At 49.0% G+C, this 18,642-nt stretch overlaps 1 protein-coding gene across 1 annotated transcript; it reads right to left on the reverse strand.

Moving 5' to 3' along the window:
* Positions 1 to 309: 309 nt before the first annotated feature.
* Positions 310 to 16,728, reverse strand: TMPRSS6 (transmembrane serine protease 6). Its single transcript, XM_054632033.2, has 17 exons — positions 16,330 to 16,728; positions 16,014 to 16,156; positions 15,767 to 15,834; positions 14,367 to 14,551; positions 11,611 to 11,652; positions 10,566 to 10,770; positions 10,099 to 10,235; positions 9,777 to 9,889; positions 9,181 to 9,290; positions 7,961 to 8,106; positions 6,944 to 7,042; positions 4,910 to 5,023; positions 4,507 to 4,623; positions 3,617 to 3,785; positions 2,942 to 3,213; positions 2,123 to 2,259; positions 310 to 1,426 (listed from the first exon to the last, which is right to left on the reverse strand). Exons 1-17 carry the CDS (start codon positions 16,499 to 16,501, stop codon positions 1,268 to 1,270), a joined length of 2,388 nt encoding a protein of 795 aa, XP_054488008.2. The 5' UTR covers positions 16,502 to 16,728; the 3' UTR covers positions 310 to 1,267.
* Positions 16,729 to 18,642: the final 1,914 nt, after the last annotated feature.

Genomic DNA, 18,642 nt, shown 5'->3' on the forward strand with positions numbered 1-18,642 from the left:
CCAGAAGCTGCTTGTGCTGTGCCTGTCTTCTGGGGGCTGGAGGTGCTTCCCGCTGTGTCTGTGCTGCTGCATCCCCAGTGCAGGCAGCTGGGCTACAGAGCAGGTTTGCTTATCTGCAGCCCTAAATCATAACAGTAAGTGAGGACCACCTGGCTAGTGAACTTATTGATCCCAGGGACATCTGATGGCGGGGGGTGGGCAGGGGTGTGGAACCTTTTGCCAGTTGCCAGTGCCAGGACTGGAGTTTGGTCAAAAATATACAAACCTCAAGATAATTTTTAGCAGAGTGAGGCAAACTAGAGCCAAAAAAATCCTCAAATTAATTTTATTTATAATTCCAGAGAGTGGCCAATTATGTACACACACAGACACATACCCACACGTGTATCTTTAGTTTGAAAACCAAACCAGCAGCAGTTGCAGTTTAAGCCCTGTGCCCTGAAGCCTTCTCCTTCATCTCCTGCATTACCTGAGATAGGAGATGGGAGAGGTTGAGATGCCCTGATGTTAAAGGTATTTAGAAGGGCTGAAGGAAGGGGATGGGAGTCTGCTCCAGCATTTTTACTGGGGGAAGTGCAGCAGTGGAGGCTGGGTGCTGCTCCAGCAGGGAGGCAGGACACGTGCTCGGGGGTGCGATGCTGGGCTCATGCCTGGGAGTCAGTGAGACGTGAAGAGTTGGCTGGCTGAGCTGAACAGCACACTGAGCAGCACACGCCAGCTAAGAAAAGAAGCAATTAGGGAGATGGAAGAGGAGGAGTGATGGGAGGGGAAGGGAGATGAAGGATAAGCAGCAGGAAGGAAGAGGGAGGCAGATTGATTTCACAGTTACTGGAATCTCTAACTACATCAGTCACATTTTCTTTCAGCAAATGTTCCAGCATAAGACTGTGGCTGAATCACATGGTTCATGGAAAGTTCAAATCCCCTTATTCCTCTTCTCAGAAACCATCAGCTTGGGCCTATTGCTGTGTGTCATTGCCCCAAACTCCCCCACCTGCCTCCCTTCTCCCTGCTTTTGGATGGATGGCCTAAAAACCTCTTGGGATGCTCCCTGGGAAGCACTAAGGGAGAAAAAAAAAAAAAAAGCAGGGGTCTGCCTGCTTTTCTCCACAATCCCTGCAGCAGCCTTTTTTTACCTAGTTCAGAAGAGCATCCTGGGTCTGACAGCATCCCACATTCTCTTTCTTTGGGAGACAAGTGAGCAAGATCAGGAATGAGTGCCATGTGAGTGTAGGTGTGATGGGGAGAAGACAGAGATGCACTTTTGTCAGCTCATGGTTTGGTTCATCCAGCCCAGCACTTGAGTGATCCTGGTGTATACTCCATAGTGATTTGCACGTGCACATCCCATTCCCCAGCTGACCAAACCAGCCAGAAACCATCTGCCACTGGGTTCTTTGCAGGCCAGTGGACCTCCAGAATCACCCTAGAAAAAAGAAAAGTAAAATCAAGTGGTGGTGATCCACCAGCTTCTGCTGCTGCCTGATTAGGTTGTCTTTGAGCCCCTCTGTATACAGATCCCTGTATCCCCTCAACTCATGCCTGGGACATCTGTAACATTCCTTGTACTTTAAAAAGATGTCAAAAACAGTCTCCAGTGCAAACATCTGACGCAGTTATTCCTTCATCATGCAAATTCCTCCCCCTCAGCCCAAAAAGCTGATTGCTCTTCTGATGCCTCCTGGCCCACATGGCATTTCCAAGGATGTGACAGGCAAGGATGATTGTTGGAATTTAACTGGATTCCATGAAGGGTGGCAGAGAGGAATTCCTTGAGATTAATAGTAATGAAAGAGCACACAGGTTATTGTGTATGACAGGTGCTAAAGAGGCTGAGGGTGTAAGAGACTGATGTAGTCACCTGACTTGGAAGTAGGAGGTAGAGTGGAGAATGGGCTGAAATGAGAAAAGGGTAATTTAACTGTATTTGGATCCTAAGGGAAAGATGCTGGGAAGAAGTGGTCATGAGAGCTGTTGTTGGCTGCTTAGATCAGAGGAAGTGTTGGGAGAGTGACCTTATATGGTCTTTTCCCCCTCATTTCAGGCTGTGCATTGCATTTGTGAGACCTGGGACACATCCCACCTTTGGTAGTCAACCCTGATCCCACAACTCCTGTGTCACCTGGCAAGCATCCTTCTCGCCCTGGTAGTACCCAGCACACAGCATCCTGGGAGTAATCATGTAGTGATAAGCCTCACTGCAGATGTTCTGCTGGATGAGCTGCACGTCCACCTTCTGCAGAACATTGCTGATATGCCCTGAAAAGTAGAGCACCAAAATTAGCACAGGTGAGCTATGGTGGAACTTCCCCTAGACCATGGCTACCTCACTGCATGCTGAAACCTGCCATTGGAATTTCTGTTCCGCTCTCCACTGGCATCACAGTCTCTGACTTTGAGCAGAGCACTTTTTCTGGGTGGAAGGCATAAAATGCCCCTTCATTCCTTTCCCTACAGGCATATGTTGTGGGTACTTCAGCTTTTGGGACAAGGAGTATTCTGCTTTGGGGAAACCTCTGGGTTGTCAGAGTCTTGGGTTTGTTTCTCACTGAAAGGGATGTTAAGCTCTTCTGTCTAAGAGTACAAACCAGGAGTGTCCAGTTCTGTATAGTCTCCTGAGTGTTTCCAATTGGGAAGCAGCTGGAATAAGTCTGTAAGTGGGTGAAGGCACTAAACTGACCAGAAGGACTATTCTAGTCTTTGAATGAGGAAACACACACTGTTCCCATACAGATTACCAGACTGCCATGCCTGCCTCACCACATGAGGTTTCAGGGCACTCAACAGGTAACTTTGGTCAACCTATTACCCAAAATCAGAAGGAGTGAAGGAGGCACAATGTTTTGGGATGAACAGAAGCCTGTTGTGCCTATGACCCATCTGAACCTATGTTTCTGCCTCAGCACTGCTGCAGTAGGCCACCAAGAGACCTTGAACCTACCTCCTTCCTTGAGGGCTCCCCAGCCAGTGATCCAGCAAAGAAGGCCAGGCTCAAAGATGTGAGATGGAGCAGGCAAGCAGATGGGCTGGATTAAGGGTGAGATGATCACAGGATGATCCAGCTGGAGCAGGGCCACATCATAATCATGGCTGTCCTCCTCATAATAAGGGTGAAGAAAGAGATGGATAACCTTGAAGGACACCTCTGTGTGGCCGGTGGCATTTTGCAAGTATTTACCCAAGTAAACGGTCCAGATGGAGGGGGAGGCCAGCCTGTAGGATGCAGCAGAGGAGCATGGGACCCAAAGGGCACACTTTGCAGGTAATGCTATCCCCATCCTAGCACATGCTGATATCCCCATCATTGTGACAGCGTGGGGACAACACAGAGCCAAAACAAAGGTGGAGCTGTGCAGCATCTTCCGCTATCACTGCCCCCTGGAAGCTGCTCTGCGAATCTCAGCATTGCCCCTTTTCCTCTGCATGCACCACCAGATAATACTGCATATATCCATACCCCTTTCTTTGGTTCCAAGCCATGGAGAAGCATGGCTGAGGTGCCAGAGGAGGAGTGCAGCTGCCCCATGATATTTTCATCAGTCAGAATAGTCTCCCATCATGCATGACGTGGAAAGCAATGCAAATCTTTCTACCAGCACCTCCCCTCTCCGTTTACCTCTCATCCTGGAAGCAGTGCGCGGCTGAGACCACCCAGCGGTCAGCAATGAGTGTTCCCCCACAAATGTGCCGGCCCCGAACTTGCAGGCTGGCCTGCCACGGCCATTCCCCTTCCACAGAATTCATACCACCCACAATCCTGCTGAGAGGGGCTTGCATCCCACAGTCTGAGGAGGAGACACAGCAGGTACTTAGGGAAGGAAGGGAACATGAAACACTATGCCTGCCCTTCCATTCCTACTTAGTTAACTGAAGAGTTTGACCTCTAATTGCTTGTCTTACCCAGCCAGCACATGCTTTATGTACTGCCCAGGACAGGTCTAGTGAGCACTCCCTCCCAGCATTCCCCACCTCCAGCTGCAGCCTGGGGATGCCTTTGGGGTAGCATGCTGACTGTGCTAACTGCTGTGCTGTCAGGAAACCCTCCCTGTCATTCTCCTTCACTGCCTCCTGAGGCTCCAGAAAAAAAAACAAGTAGGGAAATCAAAATATTAACTCTCTCCCTGCCAGTGGCCATGCAGATGTGGGTGATTTTCCTGGCTGGAGCCTTGAACAATGACATATTAGCTGACAGAGTGGTCAAACAGGCAGCCTGTAGGTTGAATCTGGCCTGTCAGGCATGTCTGTCTGGCCTGATGCCTCTGCCTGAAGGAGGCAGGGAGCGGCTGTCCAAAGAGCAAGAGCTTGCTCACACTCAGCGCAGAGCTGGCTTGTTGCTGCTGTCCCTGCCACTGCAGGGTGGAGCAGGCACACTGGTACTGTGGGACTGAGGTGGTGGAACAAGGGAGGGTGGCTGCTTCTTCTGGGTGGTGGGAGAAAATGGGGCAACTTGCAGCTACGTGTCATCCTGAACCTGCCTGGCTGACGTGTGGCTGATCATTTCCTCACCACAGTGATTCTCATCAGACAGGTCCTTGCAGTCTGCAGTGGTGTCACACAGCGGGTTGGGTTTCTTCACACAAGTCCCATCTTCACAGCGGTAGGTGAAAGGACCACAGGGGACCCCTGCAAAAAGGAAGGGAAGCCAAGACTGAGAGAGGGCAGCTGGTTGTAGATACAGCCTGAAGTCCTTTAAATGAGAAGAAAGGGCAGCAGAAGAGCTTGGGGGAACTCCATAAATGATGACAGGGAATTTCCTGAACAGACAAACAGCTCACAAGTGTTGTGAGGAGGCTGGACGAGCTAACTCCCCAATGGTGCCCTTATGTCACATGTGGGAAGTACTCTACAGACAGCCTTGGTTTGAACACAGGGGTGGGCATTTGTCATCCCAGCACTGTCCCCTCCCTACCTCCACTGCAGTGCTCCTCATCACTCCCGTTGACACAGTCCAGCTGCTGGTTGCAGACCCTGCTGAACTCGATGCAAGTGCTGTCCTCATGGCACTGGAACTTTGCAGGGCACACTGCACAGGAGGGAAGCATGTGGGAATCAGGCAGACAAGGTGTGAGGTCAGGGTCATAAGTCCTGCAGTCTCTGCAGCCTCTACCCCCACCTCATAGGCTGTGCTTGAGACCAGCTCTGGTTTAGTGCAGCTGTGTAGCTTTTGCCTGATCTGCATTCTAGTTATGCCTGCACCCTGTCTTACACTTCATTGTTGCTGACTTAACTTTTCTTGTCTTGGCCTCAGACCCACCTCAGCACTATGTACTTGTCTTGAGGTCCATGGACTCTTCAGTTACCACCACCAGTCCTGGTCTGCTTGCCTTGTTAGGGTTTTGTAGGACTGCATCCTGTCTGGTGAGGTCACTGTTCCTCCTGCCTTGCTGTCAACCCCAGCTCATGGGTCACTGTTCCACACAAACCAGCACTTCCCCTTGCAGCTGAGTCCTGAACAACACAGGATTCCAGAATGTCCATGAGCCCTGGTGGACACTGGAGGATGGAGATGGGTCTAAGCTGCCTGCCCACCACAGAGTTTGACTTCTGTCCACAGATTTCCATAGCAAGATCTTGTTCTGTTTGTGTGTACCATTTTCTTACTGCAATTACTATAATTTTTTCATCAATAGTGTGAAGCTTCTAGATGACTAAAGGTACAAAAAGGTCTGAGGCAACTCAAACTTTGATTTTAAAGACAGGGATTGTTCCATACCAACATAGAGTGAATAATCAGAGAGGCACTAGTGGCAAGAGAATAAGAATGGAAGGAAATAATAATGTTTCTATTTTCTTTTTCAAATAGAAATAATATTGGAAAACACAGAGTGTAGGGTTTCTGTCAGTCTTGGTCTGTGTCAACCTGTGGAACTGAATGACATGATATCCCTGGGGCCAAGGAGATACTGGGATTCAAGAAAAGATTAGATTTTCATAAGGATGGAAATGTATCCATGTCTACAGGAGGGAAGCATGCAAACCCTGATGTCAGACAGCTGGATGATGGGACAGAGCACATTGTCAGCAACACTGCAGACAATACAAAACCCAACTTTGGCAATCTTATGTGAGCTCTCACATTTCTAGCACTGAATTAAAGCTTCTTTAGAAAGATTTTTCCTTCCTTTAGACTTTTCCTGCAGCTTCCTCTGGCCACTCTCTCCAGTGGTTCAGGGCTCTTTATCTGTGAAAGAAGCATCTATAGGAAACAACTAATGAAAAGTTAGTGGTGGCAGCAATAAGATGAGCCCCCCATCACACCAGAGGTGAGAGAATAGATTAATTAGGTGCCATGTCTAAGCCTGAATTGCTGTTCCTATGAGAATGGGGCCTTGCAGGAGTTCTGAGAGGCTAAGAGTGGAGCATGAATCAGCACTAACTGCTTTTGGCATGAAGAACTGATTGAGGCTGATCAAGGACTTTGATGCTCCCAAACTGGGGCAAAATATGAGCGAGGATCTGTACAGATGAAGTGTCACAAATGGCTGGGGGGGAAAACGGAGAAAGAAGGGCAGCAGGTGGGCTAGGGGAGGTGAGAGCAGGGAGGGGGATGCTGAGGGGTGTGACAGCAGAGAAGGCTGTAGGCCAGGGCTGAGGTTGGTTGTAGACCCTGGGAGGGAGGAAAGCAGGACAAGGTGGGGGACAGCTTGGGTAGGGGGCTTCTTTCAGGCTGCCTGGAACTCTTGGTGCTCTTGCTCCCAGGGGACTCTCTCAGGAAGGCTGTACTGTGACAGGAGCCAGAAGCATTACTGCTCTTTCCAGAGCAGGCTAAAGCCATATAGCAGTGGGATGAGACTTCTAAGGGCACAGAGGTTTAAGTTCCTAAAGTTGAGGTACAGGGCTGTGCCTTGGCCACCCAAATCTCTCCATGTCTCCCTGCCTTTGGAGGAACAAGGGACTGTGTCTTGCTGAGACCAGGGACTAGCAAGGAGAAGAAATCACTCACCACAGTTTCTCTCATCCAGCCCATTGGGGCAATCTTTGATCCCGTCACAGGCTGGGACACACAAACCGTTCACCAAACACAGAAACTCCCCAGGACAGGCTGTGAAACCAAAAGAGAGTAATTAGTCCCCAATGACTGAAAACCTCCTGGCAGCAGAGCACCATGGCTTGAAACGGTGGAACTGTACACCCTCCTGACCACAAGAGTGCTGCTGCAGTGTACTGTACTCCCCAAAATCTGCCATGTCATCTGCTCTTAACAGGGACATATGGAGCCAGGATATACACCAGGGGAAAGAGGGCTTTCACTGTTTTGCATGGTACCAATGGGCAATATCCAGGACAGCCATCTGTCTGGCACACCATACGTCAGGATCATGGCTGTTTCATGTCTCCTGAAGGCCCGGGAAAGCTGAAACAGGCTCTTTGGAGTTACTATCAAAACTTACGTGGGACCTTGAAGGGGTTGTTGTTAGACACGTTGACAGGTGCACATATTCAGGGACTGGTGTGCATTACTGGCACCCTTTAGGAGGGAGATGGTGAAACCTTGGAAAGACAGACTGTGGGTGGCATTTGCATATGTGTGTATTTGTGTGCGGTTTTATTCGTCTCTTGTTTGCACGGATTCCAAGGTGAGCAGGAAACAGCTCTCTCTAAGAGATCTTGTAATCAAAACAAATGTTGCTTCAAGCAGAGGTGCTTTCTCATTGAATTTTCAAGGCCAGTCTGTGATGTTGACTTGAGGGTAAGATTTTAGGCAATTTTGTGACCTTTGGTTTTGTTGCATGGATGCTCTGGCCACAAGAGGCAGGGCCACATATGCAGAAACAGCTTTGCACATAACTGCCTCTTCTTTTGGGGGGATCACTGGTGCATCACTTATTTGTGAGGATCTTCCTGAAGGGTGGATGGCACCTAGGGCTCCTGGGCTGTGCCTTGTGTTTCTCCCAGCACAAGCCAAGTGCAGAGGGGCTGCTGGATCCCCACAAAGGAGCAGGGAAGAAGCTAAGCTTACGGTCAGATTGCTTGTACAGGCTGTAAGCTGCCTGTACACCAGGGCCGGTTAAGGAGATCTGCGAGGTGAAGGTGATGGCGATGTCAGCAGAAGATGTGACTGGGATCCGCTCAGCGTAGGCTTGCAGGGTCCGCAGGCCACACAACCTGAGGGGCAAACACAGGCAAGGTGGGTTGGACAGGGAGGCAGGGACAAAGCAGGGCAAGGGGGCTGGGTGGGGCTGGGGTGGGAATGGGTCACTCGGATTGGGTGCTGTGGGCAAACCAGGAATACAAAATGCTTTCAGTATGCATGAGATACAGAGTCCAGAGGGACCCTCCTGTCTTTGGACATTTCCTGCTTTCTGGAAAGCACTGAGATCAGGCCATGCAAAGCAGTTCAGTTCTTATAGCGTAAGGAGATTCTCCTTCGTAATCTTCCTGAAGAAGCCGTGTTGTAGAAACTGTGGCACTGACAGTTTAAGAGAGGGAGGCAGGGAGAGAAAAAGTGGAAATCCTAAGCCAGGGTAACATAACTTCTAGATCAGATCCTTCCTAGGAAGAGAAGTTACCCCTACAGGAACAATGGAGAAGGCACTAATGAGGTGGATTGGGGGAGGTTTAGGAGGGAAACAGGCAATTTTGCAATAAGTGGGAGGAAAACCAAAAGCTATAGGTCCATCTGTCTCAGGGCCAGCTTTGAGGAGATGGGAGCACAACAGGTCTCCATCCTTTTCACCTGGGCAGTGGTGAGCAGTAGCCCCAGCTACATATGGATGCTATTTGTGGGAAGTCCTGCAGGGGAAATGGCTGCAGTCAAAGCAGGAGGATATGGAGCTAAGGGGAAGATCTGTACGGAGGTGGCTGCAAGGCAATGGCACACACAGATAATATTGCAGAGGTGGTGACAGGCAGATTTGCAAACACAGGAGATGTGGGAGGACACCAAGGTTACACACACAGGAGAAAACTAAGAAGCCTGATGCGAACAGCAAGACAGAGAAAGCAGGTTGGTAGCTTGAAGCAAATCTGTGAGAAATGTGTTCACTGGGGAGAGAGTGAACAAGATTAGCAGAAAAGAAGGAGGCACCAGCACAAAGAGTGGTCACTGAGTGCAGCTCAGTGTATGGTCCTTCTTCCTCACATATGGTGGCTGAAGTGAGCAGGGAAACTGCAGAGGTTTAATCCCTGTCTTATCCCAGGTGGGAAGTGAGAGACAGAAACCAGGACCCCACCACACACCTTCTGTTCTGAATGATCCACTGGCCTTGGGTACAGGGCAGGTCGTGCTTCTGTCTGCTGAGCGCATAGGCGTCGAACCAGAGGGTGACCCCATAGTCGAGGGATGGGACCTGCAGACAAGGGGGTGCAGGGTGGGGGGCAGAGGGCAGATGGCTCCTGGGAGTGTTACAGCACGCTCTGTAAGTCAGGCATGAGCAGAGCAAATGTGAAGGCCAGATGTCTCTGACCACACTGCAGTCAGAAAGAAGCACCCTCTAAACTGGAGCCATGCCACACCCCACGGTGGCTCTGCTGCTGATATCAAAGCCTGGCAATTCTTATCAATTCCTATCAATCTAGTTCTGTTTTGAAGAACCCCTCTGGAGATCAGATTTCAGATTCCTCCTCAGCTACAGCATCTCTGTGCTGGCATGCAATATTAGACTTCTTCCCCTTCAGAAACACACCTTATGTGGAGGCTGGGAAGGCTGTCACTCACCCTCTTCTTGCTTCTCTTGATGATGTGACTGAGAGCCCTGGCTGTACCCCCACAATGTGCAGAGTGCTGCCCTGGTTTTGGGGACAGGGTGGATGCTCTTGTGGGAGCTGGTTCTTACCGTCATGTGCCAGGTGCACTGCGTGTTGGGCGAGTAGTAACTGGGGTAGTGTGGGGTGCCGATCTTCCCCTGCAGCTCCAGGCTCTCCCGCAGAGTTATGTTCACTTCACAAGCTGTAAATGCAAACATTCAAAGGCCTGCTCTCTGTCAGCTCAGCCTCAGCCCGGGGAGGCCATGTAACCTGCCTTTTACTGACTACCCCTGCAATCCAGAATGAATTCTGCCCCTAACAGGGATGTAGGACCTCTAGGAGCTGTGATACTGTAGGAGAAAACCAATCTTCTCCCTGTAACCATAGCCACTCTCCTCCAGCCTTCCTCACCTTCGAGCGGCACCGCCTGTGCTGAGAGGATGAAGGGGTCATAGTAGCTGTACATGGCTTTCTTCCACACAACAGACATGACAGGGCCAGACGAAAGGACTTCAACTATGGGCTCCTGCCGGCTGCAGCCATAGATCCTCAGAGGAAAGAGATCAAAGGATGGGAGTGAAGCAAGCAGTAAACAAATGAAAGAGAAGAATGAGAAAGAGAGGCAATGGATATCTGTGTGATCCACACACAGCAGTTGTAAGGTGCTATCTGAACCAAACAAAGTGCCAACAGCAGCAGCTTCTGCAGCATGGTTTTAAGACATATCCCACATCAGTGACTTCAGCTGAGCAACAACAGACGGGTTGTACATCAAGGAGAACCTCCTTTGATGTTGTCTGACACCATCCCCTGCTGTGGTGTGTCATGCCATCCTGCCTGTCTGCCCCAGCTGTTCTCCCTGCTCAGGAGCCACCTACGAGGTGATGAGGTGTTTCTCCAGGGGCCCGGCTGCGTCGTACATCGCCAGGCGGTCCCTGCACTCAGGCAGGGTCCACTCCAGCCGTAGCTTGATCATGTAGCCCTTGAGGCCATGGAGGTGCCAAAGACAACTGGAGGCCAGGTAGTCAGGGCCCTCCAGACTTAGGACATCATCCTCCTGGACATAGCTGTACCTGTAGCAACCTGAAATAGATGTGGTTGTAAGAGAAATTAAGATCTGGAATTGTCACTTGGTATATCAGTGTAAGCCCTTTTTTAGGGTAAGGCTGACTCATCCCAGTGATCTTGGTTTACTTTTACGTATGTTGTGGTGGCACTGATCCTTTTGTACCATTGCCCCAGTTTCTCTAAGAACTGTCCCCCCTTCCTTGGTTAACCTAACACTACCTCAGGCTTTAAATATCAGCACAGCACAGTTATCTTCCACTGGCTTTATTTACTTTTTCACCTCTTTCTCCTCTCAGCCCCATATTCTTCCTGACTTTAGATCTCCCTCATCTGAATTCCAGGTTTCAGAAGACTTTCACACCAGGATTTTTGAGTAAATATCAGCTTAAAGGTGAACTTCTAATAGCATATCTAATACAAGCTGCCAGACAGAGAACTTACAACACTGCCTGAAATTACTAAAAGCATCTTCAAACATTGCCAAGACAACAGACTCCCAAATGAGGCACATCCAATGTAGAGCCACGCAGGAAACCCCCACCCCAACAGCAGCATGGCATGGGGCCTGGAATCAGCACTGTGGTGCCAGTATACCCAGCTATTTCACAGTTCTCATTAGGGCCAGGACAAGTCTGAGGGGCTGCATTGCCCCTGGCAGCTGGCATCTCTGCCCAGAGCCATCCAGTACATAGCAGTCATGTAGTTTGGATCTGGCCAAGCAGCAGCACTGGTGCTCCCTTGCTGCTACTCTCCCCTTCCCAGGATTTACAACTCCAGGAGGCCAAGGAGCTTTCTGTCCCCAGTGAAAATCCCTCCCATAAAGTCATGAACTCAAAAGGAAAGAAGGTAGCCTACCCAGAGTGGATTGCAGAACTACTATGTCTTTCACACTGGATTCTGTTAGAAAGAAAATATATAAAGGAAGATAAACAAAAATATAAACTGGATAAAAAAAAAGATAATCTGATCACCTAGTATGGTAGGTGAGGACTCCCTTCCTTCCTTCTGCAACTAGCTCACAGCTTCAGCATGGGGCATCCTCCAGGTACCTCTGTGTCTGCTTTCAGGGTCTTGTTTCAGTCATGCCTTCCCCAGGCCATCTCTCTGAGAAGTTTTTCTGCCCCGACCCATATCCATCAGCCCTAATTCTTGCTTTCCAGCCCACCAGGGACTTCTCTGTCTTTTTCCTTGCCCATTTTGGTGAGCTGTTCCAGGACCTCTTCCCCTTCCCAGGAGGGCTGGGCACTGCTTCAGGCAGTCATTCCCCTCCTCTGCCAGCCACATCACAGGGCACAGCCCCACTTCCCAGAGCCTTCACCATCTGCTGTCCCACTTGAAAGAATGCCCAATCAAAAATATGGGAGTCACTGAGGGTGGAGAGGAGTTCTCTTTTGATGACCACTGTGCAATGAGCTACTCAACATCCTTTCAGAGTCCACCTTTGGAGAAAGGAGTTGCAGAGAAAGTGACCATCAGGGGCTACAAATCTCTGCAAATCGGCCACAGAGTGGATAACACTTTAAGAGAGATGGGCTTTTCTCCAGCCTCCCAGCTGAACTGGAATCAGTCAGAGATCAGGTGCTACTGGGAATAATTGCCAAAATAAAAGGCACTGTGAGGTCAGCTGGGTGTGAGGATTGTTGTTGGGGGTTTGCCTAGGTCAGGGCTTTGGTTATTTGTAGCTTCCAAGCAAATCAGTGGGGAGGGATGAGTGGTTTTGTCATAGCAAAAACAGTTGTTGTGGAAAATAGGATCCTGCAGGCATAAGGCAGGCTCCTAGGCAAGCTCATGTGCTGTAGGGAATAGTCTATGCAGAGCTGGTAGTGAGTACTCCTATATCTGAAGCTAATAAAATCGAGTTCCTGTAGAGAACAGCAAGTCCTGAACGATTTTTGGGGAAGGGGGAAAGGTAGTGTACTGGAAAGTAGCGGCTGAGTGGCTGTTAGTAAAAATAAAGCACTGGAGATGGTGGAGAGGTTCCTGCAGTAGTCAATGGTTTGCAGCTCTGCGTCTCAAGGCAGAGCTTAGAGCTGAGCAAGAGTCTGCCAGAAAGCAATGAAGTGCTAATGACTGCTCTTAGCTGGCTGTTTCTCCACTCTGACTGTACAGGGCAAATGACACCAGAGGTGAAGTCACTGGCTGGAGGTCACCCTGGCTCAACAGTATAAGAAATTTTTGGCTTTTGTCTCAGTTATCAGGCTGTGCTTCTGACTGGAGGGAGAAAGGACTAGGGAAAGCAGAAGGAGCTGGATAAACTACAACTGGTGTGTTAAGTCCAAAATAGAAAGAAGTGTGGTTTGCTGAAATGAATAAAACAGTGAAACAGATGCAAAGCAAATAAGAGGGAACTGGGAACAGCTAAAATTATGGCACCATCATTTTTATTTGTTTATGGGTTGCATTATGAAGTGAACAAATAAAAGGAAAATGCTAGATGGGCTGACTTGGAAGGATTTAGTGTATTTCCTTGTGATATCTTTGTAAAGAAAGTTCATTTAAATTGGCTGAGCATAGGATTTGGTATGCTGGAAACAAATCATAAGTAGAAGTAAGGAGCTAATGGTAACTGTGGGAGGAGATGTCTTGATGAGATGCTAATGCATCTTCTGACTAAGACCTTAAAATGATGGACTGGATGAGGGAGTGAAAATCATTTAGAGGAAATCAAATTTTCTTTACAGGCACCAAAAAACGACTCACAAAACAATTGGGATGTGGGGGTAAAAGTTAAAGAAAGTATGGGTAGGATATAATAAAAGAAACTTCATCTTAGAATAATGCAAGATGGCATGCCTGGGGGAAAAAAAAATCAAAACAAACAACTTGGAGATTGAACATCTCATGGGAAGAAGAAACTTGGAAATAGGAGTCCCAAGAGGAGGAGAAGAAACACAGTGTATTTTAAAACCTGTGAGATTTGGTACTCTGTAAGAGGGATCAGACAAGGCTGACAAGTTAAGCCTCATTACATCGATCAAATATAAATTCCATTGGACTTGTATGCATTGATTACATACATATCCTTGGTCCCTTACCTAACAGCTGCTCTGAAGCAGTTTTGCATGGGTGGCTTTTTAAACAGGCTGTGACCTTCACTGTGAACAACAATAAATAATCCTTAAAATCATATGTCAGGAACTGAAATGACAATGATGTTTTGTCTCAGAGGAAGACTTAGTGGTGACTCAGATATGTTGCTTTTGTTCTCTCTATCAAGCAGTCTGGAATAATCTCCCAAAGGAAAGTAGCAAACCTAAGTGCTTGGTATTTTCAAGCTGAGCTGATCAAAGTCATGACCTGTCTAAGACCTTGCTCTACAGAAGCCAAAGCTGATGGGTGAAAAAAGAATCACCTATCTGATCATGGTCAGGTGTATCTCCAATAATTTCAATCCTTCAAAGGAAGGATTTTTTTTTTTTTTAAATCAGACTTCAGTTCTTCTCTATCAGGAAAAAAATGCATAACATTGTATCTCCTGATCCTTACTATTTCCCTCATCCTCTTCAGGTTTCCTCTGTCTCCTTCAATAGACTCCTGGCCTTTTCTCCTAACCTTCTGCATCGTGGAGCATTTCTGACTGCTCAGGCCACAGCTGAGCAGCTGGTACTTACCCAGGAGAACCAGAGAGTCTGGGTTGACCATGTACTCCGTCTGGTAGGACAGGCTGCCTGAGCTGTTGAAGCTGGTGGAGAGCTCTTGGTGGAGCACTGTGTTTACCCTCTCAGCAGTTGCCTCCTTCTGCTGACTCTCAGGGATTTGGAGGGTGAACCAGAAGAAGAAGGTCAGAGCTCCCTCCCTAATAGAGAAATAGCATGTAAAATATTCTTGCTCATCACCTCCAGAATTACTGGAGAGACAAACCCTGGAGAATTACCCTCCGCACTATTTCTCCATAAATCAGACATATCTGTGTAGATTTTCCAACTCTGCTGTTGTGACCCAGAGGAACCTCTCTGAGTGGGGCAGGAGAGCTGCAATATCCATGGTGTGAGTCAGTGCTTTGTGGGAAGAAGCCGTTCCATGCCATCTGGCTTTACTCATGACCGTATGAGCTCAAATGATTATGATAATTAATCAAGACTTGTCTAATGAGTAATCTCATTTCAGGTAGAAATGACCTTTGGGTACTACTGACCAGGGGGTTGAAAAGAGAAGCTCAAGACTTCACTGTCTCATCTCCCAGTGGTGACAAGTGGATGATTTATGACCAGATACCTTACCTCAACCCATTAATGCTGCAGGAGACTGTGCCTGGGAAAGTTCTGTTCAACCAGCTGGCAGAGAAAATTGGCTGGGGAAGGGCAAGGAGATGTTGCAACACATCTTTGTTCAGTAAAAGGCCAGAGGAAGATGTGCAAGTGAAACTTTTCTTTCCCAACTGAAAATGGAATTATGTCAAAGTTGGAATACTCCTTAGGTAAAGGACAATTTTAGGGGTGTGGTTTTCCATAGGAAAAAAATCAGAAGCAAATGACCATCAGTCTGGAAATCTTTTCTGCTATCCTGTTCTACTGTTATGACCTGCAAAGCTGTAGTCCCACATCTGTCCCATTCCACTGTTATCCTGTTCCCAGGTGGTCCAGGCTTCTTGGTGGGAATAACTTTTCCATGCTGCAATCTGGCCTCTCCCTTCTGGTGCCTAGAGTCAGGCCATAAAATAGCTTTCTTGAATTAGAAAAATTAATTTCCAGCTGCTTGGTTTCTATTGACAATGCCAAGACAATTTTTTTAAATCTCTTCCCAATTATATTTTTTTACTCTCTTGAACTTTTGCCTCTCTGAAAAATTTCTCAGTTTTGGCTTTTCATCATGACCTGGGACAAAGAGGAGCATCAAAATATCCCCAGCTCTATTATGCTGGAGCAATTCTGAACCTGGACTGTCCAGCTTAGCTTAGAGGTCATGGCAGGGTCTGCAGAAGTTTGTCATGGGCAGATTTCAGTGAAACCAGAGTACAATTTACTGGAAGCTTTACACAGGAACAAGCAGATACGTTGCAGGTGCTACTCACCCAAAGGCATACACCGTGCTGGAGTTGTAGTACTGACCCATCTCTGTGGCAAGAATCAGTTCCTTCAGCTGCAACAAGAACGTTGTCCCGTAACTACAGGGCAATGTTACAGTGCCTGATCCCACCTTTCATCCCTCTTGCTGTACAGCCTGCCCAAGCCTGCCCTTGGGTGGGGGTGCCTGAGCCTTTCCTCATCCTACTCAGTGAGCAGCCTCAGGGCTGGCTCTGTTGATGAAAGTGCCCTCACCATGTTCTGGAGCTTAGCTGACTCCACCCAGAAGGCTCTGGACTCCACCTGCCCCAGCTCTGGGGAGTAGCGGTGGTTGAGGACCTGGAGGCTGCCGCAGTAGAACTGCAGGATGGATGGCTCCAGATGCCATGGTCTGTAGTCTGCCAAGAGAAGACACTTCTGGGTCACCTTAGTGATACATAGGAAAGAGGGGGTTACCCCAGTGTGTGACGGTCTAAAGGCCACCCAGAGGCACTAATGTGCTCTGGGCTGGGCATTGCTTTGACTACCCCCCCTCCACCTCCTGCTGGGGAGAAAAAACGTGAATTTTTACCTAGGAAATACCAGGTTGCTGCAGCAGCTCCAGCCAGCACAAGAAAGGCTATCCCAAGGGGCACATAGCGGAGGCAGCGACGTGAGTTAGTTTCTGATTTGTCATTTGAGAGGGAGCTAGAGTCTTCCTCCTGTTCCTCGGCCTCCATCAGGAGCGTCTGGTGACACAGCATGCCAGGGTCAGGCTGGTTTTTCTGTTTCCCCTTACACCCTCTCTGAAGGTGTTATGCCAAATCTGTCCTCCTCTCCCAAGATGTACGGCCCCAAGAGATCACTGTGCAAATATCAAAGACTTTGCTCAGAGTAAATGTGAGTAAAACTGCTAAATCAGTGGGAGACAGGCTCCCAGGACACCGTCTTGTCTACATCTCCTGGTAATCCATTGGTATTCAAAGGCATTCCCTGGGTTTTTCTTCTGTCAAAAGTGCAAATTAGTACAACAATGAGTTTCTCTGAATACAAAAGTGTTGTCCTCCCAGCTGGGAGTTGTTTTAAAACTGGTATTTTTTTGATCTAGAAATCAATGTGGAAGAAAATTGGTGACCTGAAATGTGACCAAAAGCTGCACAAAGCAGCCACTGCCTGGGAACCTGAAGTTACACTTTGCCTGCTGTTCCATTTTTATCTTGATCCCTACAAGTAAGCAAACGTTGCCATTCCCACCAGGCCGTGTGTTCCCAGGCAAAGCCAATGCTGGCACTGGCTCAATAGCTGAGTTAATGAGAAGAGAGCACCTGAATAATGTTCAGCCCTTCACCACCACCTGTTTGTGCTAGGGGACGCCTTCTGTCTTCCTTTGCCCCTCATCTCCCCCAAATTGCTTCTTTTGCTTCTTCCTGGCTGCTTCTCTTCTGTCAGCCCCACGTTCTGAGGGTGAGAAATACCATTGCCCAAAAGAGCCACATTAATATTGGTTTTGTCACCCACTGTCCTCCTCCTTTCCTCTGCCACCACACAGTACATGCCTGCCCTCAAAGGTTTTCTGCGTTTCTGTGGCTGGCGAGAAAAGGGATGTGGATGCATCTGCATGGGAGAACACAGAGGTCTTGTGGAATGCTTGTGTCCTGTCTGTGAGTCATCTTTGTTCCCAGTGGTGCATGTGAACATGAGGAGAGAAGTGCATGGGAGGGACTTGCTACAGCTGGGGGAAGAGATGGCTGGCCTCATGCAGATTTTAGCCCATGTGGGTGCCACTGAGCATCACCTGATAAGGATGAGTGGGCTTTTCAGCCTCCTGCCCCCAGTTATGGAGCCCCAAGCCCTCCAGGCTGCCTTGCAACATGGAAACGCATTTGCAGAATCTAAGCACTAGGTAACTCACTCCAGAACATCAAACCCAGCCTGGTGAACATCCACACTCAGACAAGCAGTCCCACATCCACTTGCTCTAACACACCCTTCCAGAGGAGCAGGTGGTACAAAGAGGCCCAGCACAGGCTGCCCTCCCTTGCTTCTTGTGGGGCACCTTTCTGTGCAATCCCTGGGAAGGCTCTACTCCCCAAGGAGCCAAACTGGGTAGTCCAGGAGAGCAAGGGCACCTCTCCACTACCACAGCATCCCTTCAGAAACAGCAGGCATAAGCACACGACCGCAGATGGAGGGGCAGGGGAGGGAGGGCAGGAAGCAGCAGAAGAGCCTCTTTGTTAGTAGATTTGATGGCAGGCACCGAGGTTTCCCCCAGAGCTGCAGACCTACCTCTAAAGCCTGCTGCTGCCCGTGAGACCTGGCCCACACCCCAACTCACACCTGCAGGGAGTGGGGGACAAAGCAGGACATCTATTTACCCAGCTCAAGGTCTCCTCAGTGATCAATAACCTGGTGGCATGTCCCTTCAGCTCGGCCTTTGTCCTGCACCATGCTGCTGCAGTGGGTCAGCGCACCCTGCACAGTGGCTTTTTTCTTTTCTGAAATGGAGGGTTTGGAGGCTTAAAGTGGGAGAAGATCTGCAGGCTGAGCAGGGGAAATCCAGAAAAAGTAAAGGTAGGAGCACCTCTAGATGTGCAGAGAAGAGCAGCCCAGGAGATTGGTGCAGATAGCTTACGTTGTCCTCCTCAGGGGACAGGGAGTTGCTGAGCAACTGCTGCATTTCTTAGCCACCCTCTCTGGTCCCATTGGTGTGCACTCCCCAGCACAGGGATGGAGCAGATGCAGGCTGGCAGGGGTAGATGGCTGGAAGGAGGGAAGACAGCAGCAGAGACCAGGTCTGGTTACCACAGTGTTCATCAGATGAAAGCAAAGCACAGTGCCTCTCAGTGCCGGCCTCGGAGACTCCCTCTTGTCTTCTTGCACTTCTCGCTGCCCATTCTCCTGACAC

This window comes from Agelaius phoeniceus, chromosome 5 (genome assembly GCF_051311805.1).
Source record: "Agelaius phoeniceus isolate bAgePho1 chromosome 5, bAgePho1.hap1, whole genome shotgun sequence".
Lineage (NCBI taxonomy): Eukaryota > Metazoa > Chordata > Aves > Passeriformes > Icteridae > Agelaius > Agelaius phoeniceus.